At 40.7% G+C, this 18,365-nt stretch overlaps 1 protein-coding gene across 10 annotated transcripts in view; it reads left to right on the top strand.

The window, feature by feature from the left end:
- DOCK10 (dedicator of cytokinesis 10) overlaps positions 1 to 18,365 on the top strand; it is a 159,664-nt gene that overhangs the window by 66,496 nt on the left and 74,803 nt on the right. For 9 of the 10 annotated variants that reach the window (XM_061365177.1, XM_061365183.1, XM_061365179.1 and 6 more), the window contains exons 3-7: positions 2,029 to 2,118; positions 12,612 to 12,694; positions 17,293 to 17,365; positions 17,671 to 17,802; positions 18,076 to 18,210. In XM_061365177.1, coding sequence (XP_061221161.1) covers positions 2,029 to 2,118; positions 12,612 to 12,694; positions 17,293 to 17,365; positions 17,671 to 17,802; positions 18,076 to 18,210 — 513 coding nt within the window. The remainder of the gene's footprint in view (positions 1 to 2,028; positions 2,119 to 12,611; positions 12,695 to 17,292; positions 17,366 to 17,670; positions 17,803 to 18,075; positions 18,211 to 18,365) is intronic. The other variant, XM_061365182.1, reaches the window with a different exon arrangement.

The following is an 18,365-nucleotide window of genomic DNA, read 5'->3' as shown; positions in this document are numbered from 1 at the left end:
CTTAGTCACCAACCAGACAGGGTCAAAGCGAGGTACAAAATTCATTACACATCTCTTCTCTTGTGGTCTCCCACTCTGCTTTAGTCTGGAAACAGCAGCTGATCTTCAGTGGTGGTGATACAATGGAAGGACAGTGTACGTGCTTTGTGGGCGCTACTGCTTGCGCAGAAGAACTCCATATGACGGACCTCAGGGCATCCATGGGTTTTTAGCTGTGTTCAGGGATTAAGTCATCTTGGGATCACATAATAAAAGGGACGTAAAATGTCACTTATGCATGAAGTAAAAGTAATGAAGCGCATTTCAGAGACTGTGGGTACTGCTGGGAACTCCCTAAACAACCAAGGATTCAAACGTCTTCATTATTACTAAATGTGGTCTGAAAATTCATACTTCTTCATCTGCTGTCTCTTTTACTCATAGACTAAATGATTGTGTAAATCCCCAGTGCATGCAGGCTTTGGTGATACAGCTGGGTAGAGATCAGGAACCTGCATTTAGGAAACTGCACTTAGTTTTCCAGAACAGCAGGGGGGTTTTCACTCTTTGGTGTCTAAAAGGCACCACCATTATTATTTGTGGGAGCCAAAGAGTTTTAATCTTGTTGTATCTTGAGCTATCCAGATGAAACAGAAAAAGTTTGGGAAATCCCATGACCCTTACATCTGCCTGAGTGATACGTGCCTTTCGGACTTAATTACTTATATGGAAAATGTTGGTCTGTGTAAGCTGTAAGGAAAAATGCAGTCTGTAATATCCATGCAGTCAATAATAGTCACATAGAGTCTGAGTGCTTCAATTGTAGAGAAAAAGCATCACTTTTTAGTCTGAGACTAGGGACTGGAAAGAGATCCTTCAGGGGCACAGAAGATAGTTTTAGGCTGCTTCATGACATTAGTGAGTAATTGTTCTTTGTACTAAACCACTCATATGTCATTCACACTCCAGAAATTGTGTCCCTTTCTGTAACAGAAGAGAAAATATGCGTGGGAGATCAGATTTGTCTTGGTTTCAGTCGTTTGTTGTCTTGAGTGATGGAGTTGCTCCATTATAACTAAGCTACTCCACTAGAACTAAGAGCATAATCTGGAGTGCTGGCTTTATGATTTTGTTTGTTTTTCCCTCTTTTAGCAGAGAAAGTGAGTGGGCCAGATCTGTGGTTTAATTCAGTATAACCCAAAGCTTTCTTGTGTGACTTTCACAAAGTGGCTCCCTTGCCCAACATCAGCATGGAGGCCCTGGGTCACACAGAGGAGCCCTGCTGGTGGCCCTGGCCTCTCATTGGCCTGGTGGGAAGCTTGGCTCCTTGTGGAGACCTTCTGGAGATGCACTTCTCTGTGTGGTTTCCTGATGTGGGGCCCGACAAGCCAGCTCAGTGCTTTCAAAAAACAATGGCTTAGTTCGTGCAACGTCTGTTGAGCCTGAAAGGAGGTTGCAGAAAGCGTCAGGAGTCCCATGTTGATCCTGTTCTGCTGTCTGCGCCCATGGATGGAAGTGCCCCACTGAGAAGCTGTTGCCTGGTTTCACTTGCTTTCTGACCAACAAGCTGTCCTCTGGCAGTCCTTCTGCAGCTTATTTGGGAGGACTTGCTTCTCTATTCTCCTTCCAGAAGAGCCAAAGCTTTTAGTACTGTTTCCACATTCCTTGCTGAAAAGGCATGTTGTGCAGAAGGGAAGTGGTGGAAGCAAGTAACACTGTTGGTTTTGGCGTGTATTTCTGGGAGAGGATGCAAGGAAGACTTGATGACTTTTTTATCAGGAACCTCAGACGCTGAAGCAAGTTTGCCTGGAACAACTTTGTTCCCAGAGATCTGTTCAAATACTGCTCTTGTTTGTGATTAATGCTTTAGCTGATAGTATTGAATAGCATGTGTGGGCAGGAGCTGGGTTGTAGTTGTTGGTATGCATGTGTATTGGCTGCACGACAAATTGAAAAATGCAGGCCATGATAATAAGTTTCTTAACCTTTTTATGAGACAAAGCTGCTGTTCTGTCATTCTGACTAATCTTTTATTTTGTTTATTGTCAGACAGACACAATTTCACTGGAAATCAGGACGCTGTATCCTTCTGTGCCTGAAGATGCAGAACAAAAAGCAGAAAATTTATTTGTTAAAGAGGTAAATACCTAGTCTGTGTATCCTTTAATGTTAAATAAAACCAAGGGTTTGGGGTTTGCTATGGTTAAAATGAGCATCTTTTTTAATATTATTTCAGTGATTTGAACCAGGTTTGAGTTTTGGGGCCAAAAGGTGGGGGTGGGTTAACAGCATGTCTGCAGGTGCCTATTATGAGGTGTCTGTATGTAGAAAAATTGCAAGGAATCGAACTTTCATTCTGCTGTTTTCCAGCTGCACTCCCTGTCACTAGTAGTCCACTGATACTAATGTTGGTATTTTTATGTGAATGCTAATCACTGATGATCTGAATATGCTTTGCATTTTGCAAATGCTGGTATCTGTCCAAAAAAAGAAAAGATAATTATTTGATGCTGGTTTAGACTGTTAGTTATTGCAAGGTATGTATCTGAGCCACCTGTATAGCTATCTGAGGAGAAGTTTCACTGAAGGATGCATAGGGGGTTGTATTTACTGTCAGTATTTAGTCTCTTCTACCTTCACAGCATAAAGTCAACTGAAGTCCTTCCACAGCAGTTAGACCCCACCAGGAGTGATTAATTTCTCTACCTTTAAAAAAAAACTCTATAGCTGTATTGTTTCCATCTCTGATCTGAGATTGTAGAAAACTACTCTTCCTTCTGCCTCAGGGATATTTCAGGTTGTCACTGGTTTTATCACTTGGGAGGACATTGGAGGTGCTGGCTGCACTGTTCAAAGGAATTCACTTTAGATGGCTCCCTGAACCTTCCTTATCTTTCACTACAGACGTAAAGTATAGCTCATCATTTGCATTAACAAAACAGATTTATGAAAACAAATTTAATTCTATGCACTTAAAATTAGCCCATAATGTGTGTGTTCTCTGCCTTTTTTGTTTGTTTTCCATAGATTGGGGTTTCTCACATCTGACTTTCTTATTTGAATGAGTTATTTCACATGCATTATAACTGCAAGATAATTTTGCAGACAAAGACAGGGATTATAAAATATAATAACCAGTATTAGGCAAAAATGTAGCTGTTGAATGGTATGCAACATGGTGTTTTACAGGCTGGCCCTATTTCTCTCCAGCAGGTCTAGAAAGAGCAGTAACAACTTACTGGCAGCTCACATTGCCTGAACTTTGCCATCTTTCTTAATCTGACAGTCGGGTTGAAAGATAACATAGACTGTGGAATTATCTACCTTCCCAGAAGCCTCACTGCCCTTTCAGCACTTTGGGGTCTGCTTTTTATTTTAAGGTTCCACATGTTGCAAGGCCAGCACTGTTCTCACGGCTTTACAGAGAAAGTAGTGGGTCTAAAAATGGAACATAGTGCACACTGTCTGGGAACCTTTACATCTGAGTCCTCCAAGGGGATGCTAATGACAACCTGGTAAAACACATATTGAGCACATCTATTAGCTTTCTCTGCAATACAAGTGAGCCAAAGGGAGGGGGAGAGTGGAAAAAACAGTACTACTGAATTAAGCCTGTGCATGGAAGAAAAGCAGGATAAGACCCTCTTTTAAAGTAGTAATACATATGTTTCACTTTGCCACAAGCCAGAAGCTATATATAAAATAAATTAACCTCCAGGAAGGGGATGGTTTTTAATCCAAAATTAAGTAAAACTGAGCATGGGGTGTGCTGAAGATCTTTGCCTGTAGTCCATTCCAGCAGTTGCACAAATCTGTACTGACCCAGCAGCAGTCTGTTGTGTTCCAGGCTGGTGTTCAGAACTTCTGGATGGCTGTGCAGGAGTGGAGTTTATGACCTTTGCTTCTTTTTTGGAGCTGTGAAAAAGCAAACACTTTACTCAGTGAAGGAATCTTTCTTCAAATGTACTATAATTTCATGAGCAATGAAGGCATCTGTTTTCTACCTACTTGACTATCTGTTAATCAACTGGGTGTGTTCTAACCCAGGATCAGATGCCTAATTCCTGATTAGGCTGTTGGGGAAACTATAGAAAGCTAATGTACACCTTCATCTTGCTGAAGCCATTTTGGTGTTCCCATCCGTAATAGCTGTGACCTTTAGTGTATGTTACACTATCTCAGTACTTCAGCAAGTTGTGACATGAAGACATGGAGCAAGTCAGTTAACTACAAAGGAAGGGTTTGCTGTTGAAGGTAAAACTAATTGTCTTCATATGGCACAGTGTGAGGACATGGTACTGAATCTGTTTCAAGAGCTCAGATCCATGATCATCTGTCTCATCCTTCTGGGCATTTGGTGGTGTTCACATGGCCTTGTCTATAAGGTACTGCAAGGTCCTTTATGAGGGTTGTCAGAAGTCTGTGAGAATGTCTTAAAACCCTGTCTGTCTCTTCCAGGGTGTTTGCTTCCTGCTGGTGACAGTAGGAAGGGTTTACTTCCACTTCTAGCTCTTCCATTGCTGGAGTCCTTCGAGGACCAGCTGGGTTTTGGTTTTGTTTTTTTCCCCCAGCCTTTACCAAAATCCGTACTTATGACAGCCTGGGGATTTGATGAGATTCCATTTGCTCAAGGGATCATAAAGGGTATTTACAGGCATGCCAGGATAACTTGATTGCCTGTGCACCTGCACCGTCAGTTTATGGATGCAAAAGAGCTTACAAGCCACATAAAGAAAGGTGAGGCTGATTTTGCTGAGGAAAGCTTTCAGTATGGGTAGCATTTGATGCTGTCCACTTGTAGGGGAAGATTTGTGCTGCTTCAGTTCTCTTAATACTACTTTTAAATTCCTCAGTAACAAAAAAGTTTTTACTGTTGGTGATGTTCCGATACTACAGTAATGGATGAGGCAAAATAATTTACTTTAAGATATCCAACTTTCTCCTTTCTGATGAAACTAAGATGAAAATTAAAAGAAAAAATAAAACTCAGGTCACGTGAATAAATATATATCCCTTTGATAACCAAATATTTTCTGTAGGATGCAAAGAGAATACATATTTTACATTTCATGAGTGATGAGTATCTGAGTCCCTCTAATAATTTTTACCTAATTATTAGGTATATTCAAAAGGCAGTAGTTTCGGAATTGATAATTCTTATATCTGTAGTCATCTTAGGATTTGTTTCCTTGTGGATTTTTCCACGTTAACTTTTCTTAGGCAGGAGGAGCGGAGTAACTAAATTAGGTTCCAAGAAAAGAGATGTTTTCAGAAACCTATAAAGCCGGAATAGAATTGTCTTTAGTGTTTATTTTTCCCAAGTATTCCTGACTTCCCTGAATTCTGTACTGTACTATGTTGTTTCCTCCCAGATTCTGCATTTTCTCACTTCTCACGGTCTGCTGCATGTATGTATCCCAGTTAGCATTGTCCTCATGGTCCATAATTTTGGCAAATAGAAACATTCACTCCACCAGAAACAAAATAAAATTCTCCCTTATAGACAGTGAAAACATTCCTAGTATTACATTTCCAAAATCTTTATTTCTGGATATGCAGATCAAATGGCAGTCCAATGGATTTTTCCCACATTTCTTTCAGAAATAGAAGGGGATAGTGCATTTTGCAAGTCAAAGCTATATGTAGTTTGAGGAACTCTAAGCTGTCGAACTGAAACATAACTTAATCCCATATTGATTTGCATCGAGTCAGTATTTTCAGAAAGCATGCATGCATTTGCCCACACATAAATGCTATCTGTGTGTGTACCTATATGAATGAAATTTTAGGTATATATGAAAAAAATCTGGGAAGTCAAATATCCCTTCTTAAATGAGTTTAAGTCAGGTGATCCTGATCCCTCAAAAACTGATAGGTGGTACTTGGATATGTTTTTGGGAAGCATGTTTGCAGGGCACAGAGAGGAAGCTTCCCTATTTTGCGCAGCATAATTGTGGAAATAAGCACAGAGGAAACCTCTGAGAACTGTCTCATCCCTCCTTCCCATGTACTTCCTGACCTATCCTTTTTGCTTCAGGCATCTGATCCGGTGGCAGTGGCTGCTACAGGAAGGGCTCTTTTTGAGACCTGCAGGGCCTTTGATCAGCTCTCAAGGGCCATCACTGGTGGTCTCATCCATGTTCTAGCAAAGGTGGTAAACGTTGCATTCTTAAAATCCAAGTGTACATCATTCTGCCGTGCACTTCTTACTGGCCATGGAGGTAGATTGCCTGCTATGGTACAGTTGAGCTCATTTGGGGTTTGTTAGTGTTATCAAAGGGCCAACTTGCATAGGTAAAAGTCAGACCTGTCTCCTTCAGAAATCTGCTGATAGTCTTGAGCTGTGTTTGAGCACTCTTTGTAGCTTTAAAAGTCATTGTAGAGCCAATTGCCTGTTTCAAATTACAGACATCTAGACAGTTGTCATCTTAGCAACCTGCTGGAGAAAGCCTGGGAACAGAGTCCAGTTATTAATGGCACGTGTGACCTGATTGTGTCCTGTGTGCAACGTCTGACAAATGCCATTACATCAAGTAAGGAAGCCTGAGGTAAACCAGGAACGGAGCATTCTAACAGCACTCTGCACATGCAGCGTTGCTAAACCAGTGTAGTGACTCTATATTTAATGTCAAATTGTGGTGTTTTCACTTATGAAATGAAACTTAAGAAATGTCTTCATGGTAAGAACCATGAAGAGGTTGCTGAGGGTAAAGCTGTTGAGTGTGAGCTTTCCTGCACCCCAGTGTTGGCTCCTTTTCATTTGTGGGTGTAATTGTAGTTCCTAGAGCAGTAGGGACCATGCTGGGTGAAAAGCACTACATCAAAATGAAAAAACAGTGTAAGAATATTGAAATTTCATTTGATGTATGATGCAGTTCCGTTTTTTCTGCTATAGTGCATTATTCAGGTAGGCACCTTTTAACTTCCCTGTGTAGATTTTCTAGATACAAAAGGTGGAGTTGTCACTTGTATTAAGTTTTTAGAGCCCTCACCATTCATTTGGGGATTTTTTTATTTGTGATTTTTCAGGTTGTGTCTACAGGATCTGTAAGTAATTACTAAAACTGACTTTTATTAATCATAATGGCAAAAGAGCCACAGCCTCCCGTGCAACTACTGAAACTGGTTGTGTGTCCATACAGTTGATTTATGTGGCTTTTTTATTTAGAGGCTAATCTGCATTGCTCTCACATATTTTAAAGTCAAATTAAAGCCTGCCCCTCTACTCTGCTGTCATGAGACCTCACTTGGAGTATTGTGTGCAGTTCTGGTGTCCTCAACATAAAAAGGACATGGAACTGTTGGAACAAGTCCAGAGGAGGGCCACGAGGATGATCAGGGGACTGGAGCACCTCCTGTATGAAGATCGGCTAAGAAAGTTGGGGCTGTTCAGCCTGGAGAAGGCTGCATGGAGACCTCATAGCAGCCTTCCAGTATCTGAAGGGGACCTATAGGGATGCTGGGGAGGGACTCTTCATTTGGGACTGTAGTGACAGGACAAGGGGTAATGGGTTCAAACTTAAACAGGGGAAGTTTAGATTGGATATAAGGAGGAAATTTTTTCCTGTCAGGGTGGTGAGACACTGGAATGTGTTGCCCAGGGAAGTTGTGAATGCTCCATCCCTGGTAGTGTTCAAAGCTAGGCTGGACAAAGCCTTGGGTAGTATGGTTTAGTGTGAGGTGTCCCTGCCCATGGCAGGGGGGTTGGAACTAGAGGATCTTAAGGTCCTTTCCAACCCTAACTATTCTATGAGTCTATGATTCTAAAATGGGAACTTCTGCTGAAAAATGTCACTAAAAAAGTTTTGCTATTGCTCATCACAGTGTAGATTTTCCCTACTTCAAGATCTAAGTGCTTCCAGTACTTTAAAGAACTGTAATGTCAGGATAATGACACGTGTTATTTAAAAGACAGTGGGTCTTTTGGTAGCAGAAAAGGTAAATTCTCTTTTAAAATGTTTAATACTTCAAAGTAATAGTCTGGTTTAATATTTTGGTTTGTTATACTGCTGTGTTACTGTATGAGTGAACTGTGGTAATCTGGAAACTGCTTCAGGAGCACCAAAATAAGGGTCCAGACTGCTAGCAGCTAGGTGTGATGCTGCCATGATTGTTGTGGGTGTAAGTTATGCCTGAGTGGAAGCCTGAATATGAAGCCAGGGTGATCACCCTACCTTCCCAAATACCCGCATGCTGCTTTTGGTTGTTGCAGCAGAGGTCACAGGAGGGAGGAGTACTTGGGAAGGCTTTGTGAGCAGCACCATGCATGTCCCCGGTCATAGAATCATAGAATGGTTAGGGTCGGAAAGGACCTTGAGATCATGAAGTTCCGACCCCCCCTGCCATGGGCAGGGACACCTCGCTCTAAACCATATCACCCAAGGCCTCGTCCATCCTGGCCTTGAACACTGCCAGGGATGGAGCATTCACAACCTCCTTGGGCAACCTATTCCAGTGCCTCACCACCCTAACAGGAAAGAATTTCCTCCTTATATCCAGTCTAAACTTCCTCTGTTTAAGTTTGAACCCATTACCCCTTGTCCTATCACTACAGTCCCTAATGAAGAGTCCCTCCCCAGCATCCCTATAGACCCCCTTCAGATACTGGAAGGCTGCTATGAGGTCTCCACACAGCCTTCTCTTCTCCAGGCTGAACAGCCCCAACTTTCTCAGCCTATCTTCATATGGGAGGTGCTCCAGTCCCCTGACCATCCTCATGGCCCTCCTCTGGACTTGTTCCAACAGATCCATGTCCTTTTTATGTTGAGAACACCAGAACTGCACACAATACTCCAAGAGAGGTCTCATGAGAGCGGAATAAAGGGGCAGGATCACCTCCTTTGGCCTGCTGGTCATGCTCCTCTTGATGCAGCCCAGGATACGGTTGGCTTTCTGGGCTGCAAGCACACACACTGAAGCCGGCTCATGATCATTTTCTCATCGACCAGCACCCCCAAGTCCGTCTCCGCAGAGCTGCTCTGAATCTCTTCTCTGCCCAGCCTGTAGCTGTGCCTGGGATTGCTCCGTCCCAGGTGTAGGACCTTGCACTTGTCATGGTTAAACTTCATGAGGTTGGCATCAGCCCACCTGACAAGCGTGTCAAGGTCCCTCTGGATGACATTCCTTCCCTCCAGCGTATCAACTGAACCACACAGCTTGGTGTCATTGGCAAGATGGAGCAGAGCACTGGGCCATCTCTGCAGCTGCCCCTTCAGTGCTGTGGCCACATCCAACACTGGCAGGTCTTCACTTTCTGTTTCCAAGCTCTTACATGGGCTTGCCTTTCCCAGTTCAGTATCTCCTGTTTTCCACTTCAGAAATAGCCACTCTTAAAGGCTGAGTGGCGAGGCGGGATTGTACTGTGCACGCAGTTTCTCTGCAAGAGGCCCAGTTGTTCCAGTAATTACTTTTATCATATGTATATCTGTATTTCGAAAGACAACGTACATAGCATTATCTTAGAATATAAGCTGGTAGTTGCTTTCAGATTTTTCAAGGTGTTTATTTCAGTTGTGTTTCTTTCACTTCCCATTTTCTTTTCTTTCTCCCTTTCCCCACTCCCCCTACCTCAAGGGTTATTTGCATTGCAGTGTAAATCTTCAAGTACCTCTCTCACTGTGGTAGCCATCATGCTGTCATCACCAGAATCCAGAGCTATAAAGTTACAGGTGGAAAAGGTTTGTAGGATTGTCTTTCTCTCTGAGGAAAAATTAGGCAAGCTAGGCAACAAGAGAAAGGAATGACCTGAATGTAATGGGGCCCTGGGGAATGGGCTGTGCAGCCTGCCTGGTCAGTAATGCAATAGGAAAGTTCACGTAAACGTGTGCCAACCCTCCCACGTCCCAAAGCTTCCATTTCTCCGTCTGTATTTTTCCTCCCCCACAGTCCACTTCAGCTCAACAGCCCCTGCACTGGTGCCTCTGATCTTTGCCAGGAACAGTACGATACAGCTCTGGCCTCTTAATGAAATCTCCTTCTCTAGAAAGGCTTTTCTTGCTCTTCAAATCAGGTTCACAGGTATTTTTCCTCATTGCTAAGATTCAATTTCCAGTAATAATTTCCAATTAAGAAAAACAAAATCTGTAGAAGTCAGTAGAAGTATATAATTTTTAGTTGGGATAGTCTGAAGAGAAAAAAACAAACTAGATCTAGTTTACAGTGGATAGCCACAAAAAGCTAGTTCAAGAGCAGCATTAGCTGTTGTTCTGAATTGGTGTGCCTTTTGTGTACTTACTGAGTGACACTTGAATGTGCTGCTTGTCCCTTTTGATATTTATTTTTAATAGCTTTTTCTTGGAGGAGCACAATAAACCTTTATAGTTACAAGCTAAAATACTGTGTCCTGCTCTATGTGTTATTCACAGCTGGTTTTTTGAACACATCAGCCTGTAATATTTGCAATAAAAGCCTGCGTTGAGAATTCTCTGTGGGCTTTAATTGCATCTGTTAAGTAGAACACTTAGTAATGAAAGTACCACAGGGAAAAAGTGGTCCTTTCTGGAGAAGACTCAGTTTACATTTGCCAATTAGAAAGCCAGTGAAGTGTGAATGGGAGGGTCTGTGCTCATCCTCACAGCATTCAGTGAAGGAGGTTTTCATTGGATCATGTGAACCAGTGTATCTGTTGCTCTTGCAGGAGTATTCTTATAGCCCAGGTGGCTATCAGATAGTTTTAACTGAAATTTAGATCATAAAAATGCAAGAGTGATCAAGTCATTCTATAAAGGTTCACAAACCAGATTTTTTTGGCTGTGGATTTTTTTCTCTATTCAAGGGCAAAGTGCAAACAACACTGGAGTGATGCAGGAGCATGGTTGTCGGGGGAAGGCTTTGGACCTGACCCTGCAGTGTGTAGAGTTAGTCAGTTATAATGCTGTATTATTATGCTCATTCTCAGAGTATACGTGATTATTCTATGTTGTCTAAAGGGCACACTTTATTCTGCATCCTGTAAGATAATGAGGGCTTGTGTCAGACCAGAAAGTAGATGCTAGATCCACATGGAAAGTTTACTGCAGACTGTTCAGTTCAGTGTCAGGGTGGGAGAGAACTGCCTATAAAAGTGCATCCTCTTCATGGCCATCTTTTCCATACTCTAAAATAAAGCTGTTACAGAAGTCTGTGACTACCTATATTAGTTTGTGGGTACATATTCTGCATGTTTTACACAAGATTGAGAAAAGGGATTTGTTAAGCCAGTGATGAGTACTTTTAGAAAGCACCACCTTTAGTTTTTTCAGCCCACTTCATGTTCTGCTCCAGCAGCTTGATAATACCCTCTCTGTCCCTGTGAGGCAGAGACTGCTGTGCAATCAATGACTCCTACGGGAGGTTCAGAAGAGGCTGGCAGGGAAGGGAGGGAATACTCCCAGTCCACTCAGAGGATCCTAACTTATCCTGGTTTTTTGTTGCCTTTTCTTCTACTTTGTCTGCATAGCTTTTGTTTTTTAAATATCATTGATCTATCCTTTATTCCATTCACTTTGTCTCCTGGCATCTCATCCTTCCTGTGAGACTGTCCTCTTCCCACCTAAGATTTCTTTCAATGCTGCTGCTTCTTTATCTACTGTAGATCTTCAACATTTTCCTTCCTGATGTGCCTCCCTTCCCTATGGTCTTGGGCAGCAGCTGCTACTGTTAGTTTTTAAGCTTTCTTCCTGTCCATTTCGTATGAGCTTGTGCAAATGCCCAGATGGAGTGTGAGGACAAAGTAATGCAATACTGGGGTAAATTCTCGCACATATGGTTAGAAGTATCAGTTTGCATTTTACACTCTGTAGAAAGAATCATTGGAAATTCTGTTGTGGCGGTGTTGTAGATGTGGACCTTATCAATAACTGTACATATTTCATGAATCTTGTTGCCTTTAAAAACGTTACGTTGTGTGTGATTGCATTGATAAAAGTTCTTTATTGGGTAAATTGCACAGTTATTCTTGTCTGTTTGACAAGCACTTCAGAAGAGTCTTTGTTCAGTTCTGTTTGCTTATTTAAGAGAGATTGATATATTAAGAACAATTTCGAAAGGTGAATGCAAAACCATCAAGAAGTTTTTCAGAAAATAAAAACTACAAGTTGATGATGAGATGACTGAGCAAATTCAGTGTGGAAGGGAAAATGAGACTGGTGAGAAATGACAGTCCTATTAATATATTCTTGAATATTGTTAGGAGGTTAAAAATCAGTTCTTAAGAGCAGAACAAGAAGTAGAGGGCTTGTGCTGCGACAAGGGGGAATAAAAGGAGTAGGGCAAATGTATTTACAATGGAAGGCATAGGTAACGAAACAGGATACAAAGCAAAAATGTATAATTAATGTCCATTGAGAAAGCCAGGCCTAAGCTAGATAGAGGCTTTTGAGGCAGTAGTGATATGATTTAATGATGCTTCCTACAAAGAAGATGAGAATCAATAAAGCATATGTGATTCACTGCATTTGATTTTAAAGGGAAATTGTGCTTCAAAATGTTGAAACATATGACTCTGAATTTCCTTTAAGAACTGTGCACCCAGCTATAAAAGAGAAGAATATGTTCTCTAGCGCAGAGGACTCCCTCAGATCTTTCTTAGTTCTGTAGCCTGAGTCTAAAGAGTTGTAGTAATTATACTGTTATTGTTTGTGTTTTCTTTTTAGGCTTGTAAATACTACAGTTCCCAGTGGCATGTTGTGAACTACAAATATGAACAGTATTCAGAAGACTTTCGACACTTACCACAGTAAGACCTAGCATCAGTTCTTCTTTTTTTTTATTTTATTTTATTCTTATTAGGTTGTGTCATTTTGCTGAGCTATGTCCATATTTGCACTTTCCTTTGTCTTACACGTTCTGCTTGTTTTACCGTATTTATAGTGCCTTGTGTTTTTAAAAAGAGGAAGAAAAGGTCCTTTAGCAAAAGTTCAAGACTGCAGAAATCACAAGTATCAACAAACTCTATTAGTGCTGATTCAAATCCTTAGAAGCATATTTGCGTATTCAAAGCACAGTTGATACAGGAAAGCTGGCTTTCATTTTTCCTTATAATACATAAATGTCACTCACCTTTAACTGGGATTAATTCTCCTTTTAGTTACCCTGTGTAACAGAGGAGTAGGATTTCACTTAGTGCCTTATGGCAGCACCATATGGAAGAACTGGGTGCAATGTGTCCAGTGCGCACTGGTGCAGCCCTAGTGATACAAGGCTGCAGAAATGTACAGGTGTCTGGGTAAGTGGGCATCCCTTCTGTGCTTGATTAAAATCCATGTAAAGTTGCTGGGAGGAGAGGGAATAAGTTCCTTGATTTGAATGGAAAGAAATTAAGAATTTGGTGCTCATTTCTTCATGAGTGAGTTTCTACCCACAAACCTGCCAGAAACAGGAATATATCCTGTGCCCTGAGGAGCATTTTAGGGAACAGTTAAATTAATGAAATCACTGAATACCCAAAGGGGCTGTGTTACCACCTCATTTCCTGGAATTTGAGGCTATTAAAATCATGATACTGGATGAGAAGATTATGTGTACCTAACACAACAATAAGTGCTACATGCTTGGATAGGATGGAAACTAGTACTAACTAAATATGTTGTTGCAGGAATCAATAAACCGATTCTTATGATCACTTTAGGTGCTGTGTTCAGAGGAGTTTGGGCTGCAAGCCTTCCCTCCGATCTACATTCTCTCTTCTATGTTGGTATTTTTATGAACAGTAAATACGGTAGCACAAAAAGCCATTAAGAGCAAGGCTAATCAGAGATTATAAACATACCTTTCCTTAAGTACCCAGTGTACTGATTGTTTTAGAAAATTAATGCATTTAATGCTCAAGAGAAATGCTTGCAGCACAGTAGTTTTCAATTTAACCTTAAGCATCTTCACTCATGAAATATGCATTTGACAGATGTGACTGCACAAAAGCACATTTTAGCTGATTACATACATCCTCTTCCATGAAGGTAATTTTAATATGGTGTTTGCTATGATTTGCTTTCTTGAGTTCATGCTCCAGAGATGGTATGGTGTCTCACACCTCACTTTTTTTCCCCCCTCTTGCATAGAGGATTATAAAAACCCAAGAGATCTTGTTTTGTCATGTATCAGAACACAATACTTGGAAATAGTTTGAATGCAGCACTGGCTGATGTTTCAGAAGCAAAGTTACAGCAGGAGCGTCTGTTTTGTTTGCTGAAAGTTGGCATGGCTTTTGAGTTTAGCAGACCTTAAACAGAGCTATTTTGGAATCCATCTTATTTCATACTAATTCCAGCCCATTCAACATCAGTGGCCCTTGATTTGCATAACCAAGTTACAAATTCAGCATTTTAGACTAAATCTCCTCATTAAAAAATAAAGTGGCTTGATACATCCATGTTGTAGTATTTGTATCTCGGTGTCTGTTGCTCTGAATGCCCAGTTTCTGCAGTTTTTTGTTTAATTTGGGCAAAACTGCTGTCACAGAAACACAGAAACTACCAGAAATCTGAGCATATTGTTGCATCGGTTCCTTTATAGGAAATCATTGTACCAGGAAAGATTGGATGAGGGTTAAGTGTTTAGCTTTGCATCATGAGAAAGGAGCATCATTTACAGTACTAGATCTAACTGTGGCTGAAGTACTTCCATTCACTGAGGGTGTGCTGAGCCTTCCCATGGGCTTTCCCATTTAGAAGCACACAAACTGAGCTTTCAGCGGTGCTGAAGGGCTTTATACCTGTTTGTATGTGAGGTCACACTGTGCTTTTTCACACAGTTGTACAACATGTCAAGTAATGGCTGCACAGTTTTATCAGATACTGAAGTTATTGGTTTTGAATACTGACCCTTTTTGGTTGGGAACCAGTTGCAATGTGATGCCAACCACCTGGGGCAAGCAGTGAGCAATCAACATGTCCATAATGCAGGTCCCCTGAAGCGGTGCTGTGGCACTGAGGAAGAGCTCAAGGATGTGCACGACAACATGACCAAAACGTTTAGCAGTTGCTTTAGTTTTTTTCTGAGTGTGTTCCTCCTTTGAGGTTTTTCTCAGGTCCCTCTGCCTCTTAAATTCCTCTCTGTGAGCTCTCACTACCTCTTTTCACACCATTTTTTATGCTTCGTACTGGTGTGTTCTTGGTTCTTGAGCAAGTGGGAAGGGTGGAGGAAGAACAGGGGTTGTTTAGGGTGTTGTGGTGACACTGTGTCTGGGAATAGAAATAGTCAGCAAAGTTTTTGCTGTCGTTTATAGAAATCTTGGAACATTTGGTAGATATTTCAAGTCTGATCCCCTGGAATTCTGCACCTTCATGTAGGCAGAGGAGAAAGTGGTTGCGCCAAAACAGAGTCACATCCTTACCATGTTCAATCTGCCTGCCCTAGAATGATGAGAAGCATGCCCAAAAGGATTTCCATCCAAGCAAAGGAAAAATTTATTGTATGGAGAATGACACAGAGGTCTGAGTGGTGGGGTGGTTGGTGAGATCTGATACCTGAAGCAGCAGTGGTCTGTGCTCTATCTCTCTTATAGCTCTCCTGGAAGGACAGAAGGATTTCTTTCTTTCTAAGAAACTTAGACACCCAAGGCTTGTGGAAGGGTGGTGGCTTAATGAGACAAGTTCTCTCTCTGATGGTGGAGTGGCAGAGTGGAGCAGAGTTGCTGTGAGGGGTTGACACCCTGCTAATCCAGCAGATTTCTCACTCCTCCTTCCCCACCCTGGTAGCACCAAGGGTCTAAGGTTTGGGGTTATGTTTTGGTTTGGGTTTTTTTTTTCCCAATAGCTGACTAGCTTGTCCTGTTACTGCTACAGATCCTGAAGCAAATGTGTGCAGTGTTACCTGCCCACGTGTGGCCAGAAAGCATCAGTCAACAGGGGGTTTGTCTAAAGATGTGAAGGCTTGAATGGTGGTTTTTGTAAAAAAGTGGGATGTGGCTTGAGATTTTTTGTTTGGGACTCTTTTGGGTGGGAGAGAGTGTTTGTGTAAGAATATTTAGCAGCTGCCCTTGGTTGCAGTGGAAAACTTGAAATGGATTTCCGTCACAAATATTCTGAATTTTAATGCTTTTACAGATGTGAAAGATGTCAAGAGATTTCAAATGTTCCTTTTATTCAAAATATTGATCAGTTGTTTACATTAAATAAACATGAAACCTAGAGCAAATTAAAACAGAGTCAAACACTCCTGTGTTCTGTGTGTGCTTGGCTCTCCTGGTTCTGCTGAAATGCTGACTTTGGTTGCAGTGGGGTAGTCACATCATGAGACCACTGAAATGGGGAAAATAAATAGGAGATAGATTACTGTTATCTTCCTAAACTGTAACTTGTGTATGAATTAATAGAAAATGAAAATGGTCAAAGTTACCACTTCCATTTTAACTTTATGCGCAAGTGTGGGCCAAAGCTCACTAAGTTGAGAGACAAAAGTAGCTTAGGAGTGTGTGTGGTTTCTCAACTTCCATTTGGATTTGCTTCCTTGCACAGCAGAGAGTAATACTGCTCTGTTACTGTTCTGAGGTTGGGTAGGTGAAAGTAAGTTCTGGATAGGTCAGTCTTCCAGATAAACAATGGTTTCTACCATGACAACTCCTGTATATTTTCGTATGATAACTGAACATTTCCAAGATAAGGTTTGTCATCTTCAGGAATTTGAGAGCAATGTTGGTGTTTCTCAAGATACAGAAAGATATACTTTTTTTTTTCTCCTTTTAAACAAATTCTTTAATATTGTCATGTGTATTTGGCTGTTACTTCAGGTTTAGTTCTCCAACATACAAAGTACCCTGGGCCTAAGTACAATTACTTAAGTACTTAAAAATAAGCAGGTGATTAAGTGCTTTGCTTTTTCATGTTCAGTTTTGGTTTTAATTCCACAATATCTTCATATCTTAAGTAGCACCACATCAAAAAGGTATCTGTGTATTTTTACAAATTACATTGAGGCTGTGCTCATTATATTGAAGACTAAAAATAACTTGAAATATTGAAGGCATATAGAAGCTTTAAGCTGAGTGTTATAATGTTGTTCTTGGCTAGAAAAAGCTATCGAAGAATTCATTCTCATTGATTTGATAGCCTTAAGTGGGATATCTCTTTGGAATTTGTTGCTGTTGTGGTAAAAAAGTAATGAAGAGATTGCATAGAATTGTTGCAACTTCATAGCGTTGAAATAAAGAGATAGATGGGGATTAAAAAAAAGCTGTATTTTGAAACAGTAGTGATACTTAAAGGAAGTAAGAGAATCACAGCAGTAGGTGTACTGAAGATGCCATGAGGGTTTGGGGTGGTTGTCTCCCTGAAGTAGCAGGTGCATGATTATTTAAAAAACCAATAATAATTAAAGACATTTTTCCTCTCCTCCTAGAAATGAATGTAGACCAGAGAAACTGCCCTCACATTCATTTGAAATCGATCATGAAGATGTGGATAAGGATGAAGTATGTATTCTGGGTTTTGCTGGGGTTTTCCCCCTGGGGAAGAGTTATTTATTGGTTTAATATCAAATAAAGAAGGATAATGGAGTCTCGTTATCTCCTGTAAAATATTTCATATTTTAAATAACTGAAGTTAGTGGAACAGCTTTGTCTCTTATGTCATCATACACACACCAGGCATATTAATGTCTTATTTTAAAAGGAATGAAAGGATGATTATTTGTTGTCAAGTAGATACATATTAGTTTTCTTTTGTCTTAGAATTCAAAAAGCAAATCCATGAAATATTAATAATGTCTTCCATACAGGATACAACATCTCACTCATCTTCAAAAGGTGGTGGTGGTGGAGGAGGAGGATTAGCAGCAGGGGTTTACAAGTCTGGATGGCTTTATAAAGGGAATTTCAACAGCACTGTAAACAATAGTATTACTGTTCGGGTAAGGGCACAGCGTTATTCTTTCTTTATTCCATTTGGGTTTATATCCCCCACAGAGGCATACTAGTTTGCTATTGTCATTTAGCTGTTTATATCTCAGGTTTGATTACATTATTGTGAATAATAGTAAAGTAATATTGCAGCTGCATACAAAATAGTGTGACTGAAGTGCAGTTAGGAGTTGCTTATTATCTTATCCCTGTGACTAAAGTATCAGTGAAAATAATTGGAAGTACAAAAATTGTCATTCTTTTTTTTTCCTCCCCCTATTCAGTCATTCAAAAAGCGTTACTTCCAGCTGACACAGTTGTCAGATAACTCATATATTATGAATTTTTACAAAGATGAAAAAATATCCAAGGAGCCAAAGGGATGTATTTTCTTGGATTCTTGTACAGGAGTTGTACAGGTAAGTTTCAGTTTATTTCATTGTATTGTTTGGGTGTCCAAATGAGTGGAATAGTGGTCTCAGTAAGAGTTTCATTAAATGAAAATTCTGTTAGTTTTGCTTTTGAAATCGATGCAAGTGCTCAGACTGACAGGTTACGAAGACCACAGTTGAAT

Source organism: Neopsephotus bourkii, unplaced genomic scaffold (assembly GCF_033783945.1).
Source record: "Neopsephotus bourkii isolate Nb327-2 ecotype Australia unplaced genomic scaffold, CSIRO-AGI_Nbou_v1 NB_1279, whole genome shotgun sequence".
Taxonomy (NCBI): domain Eukaryota; kingdom Metazoa; phylum Chordata; class Aves; order Psittaciformes; family Psittacidae; genus Neopsephotus; species Neopsephotus bourkii.
This window is presented reverse-complemented; position numbering and strand designations above follow the sequence as displayed.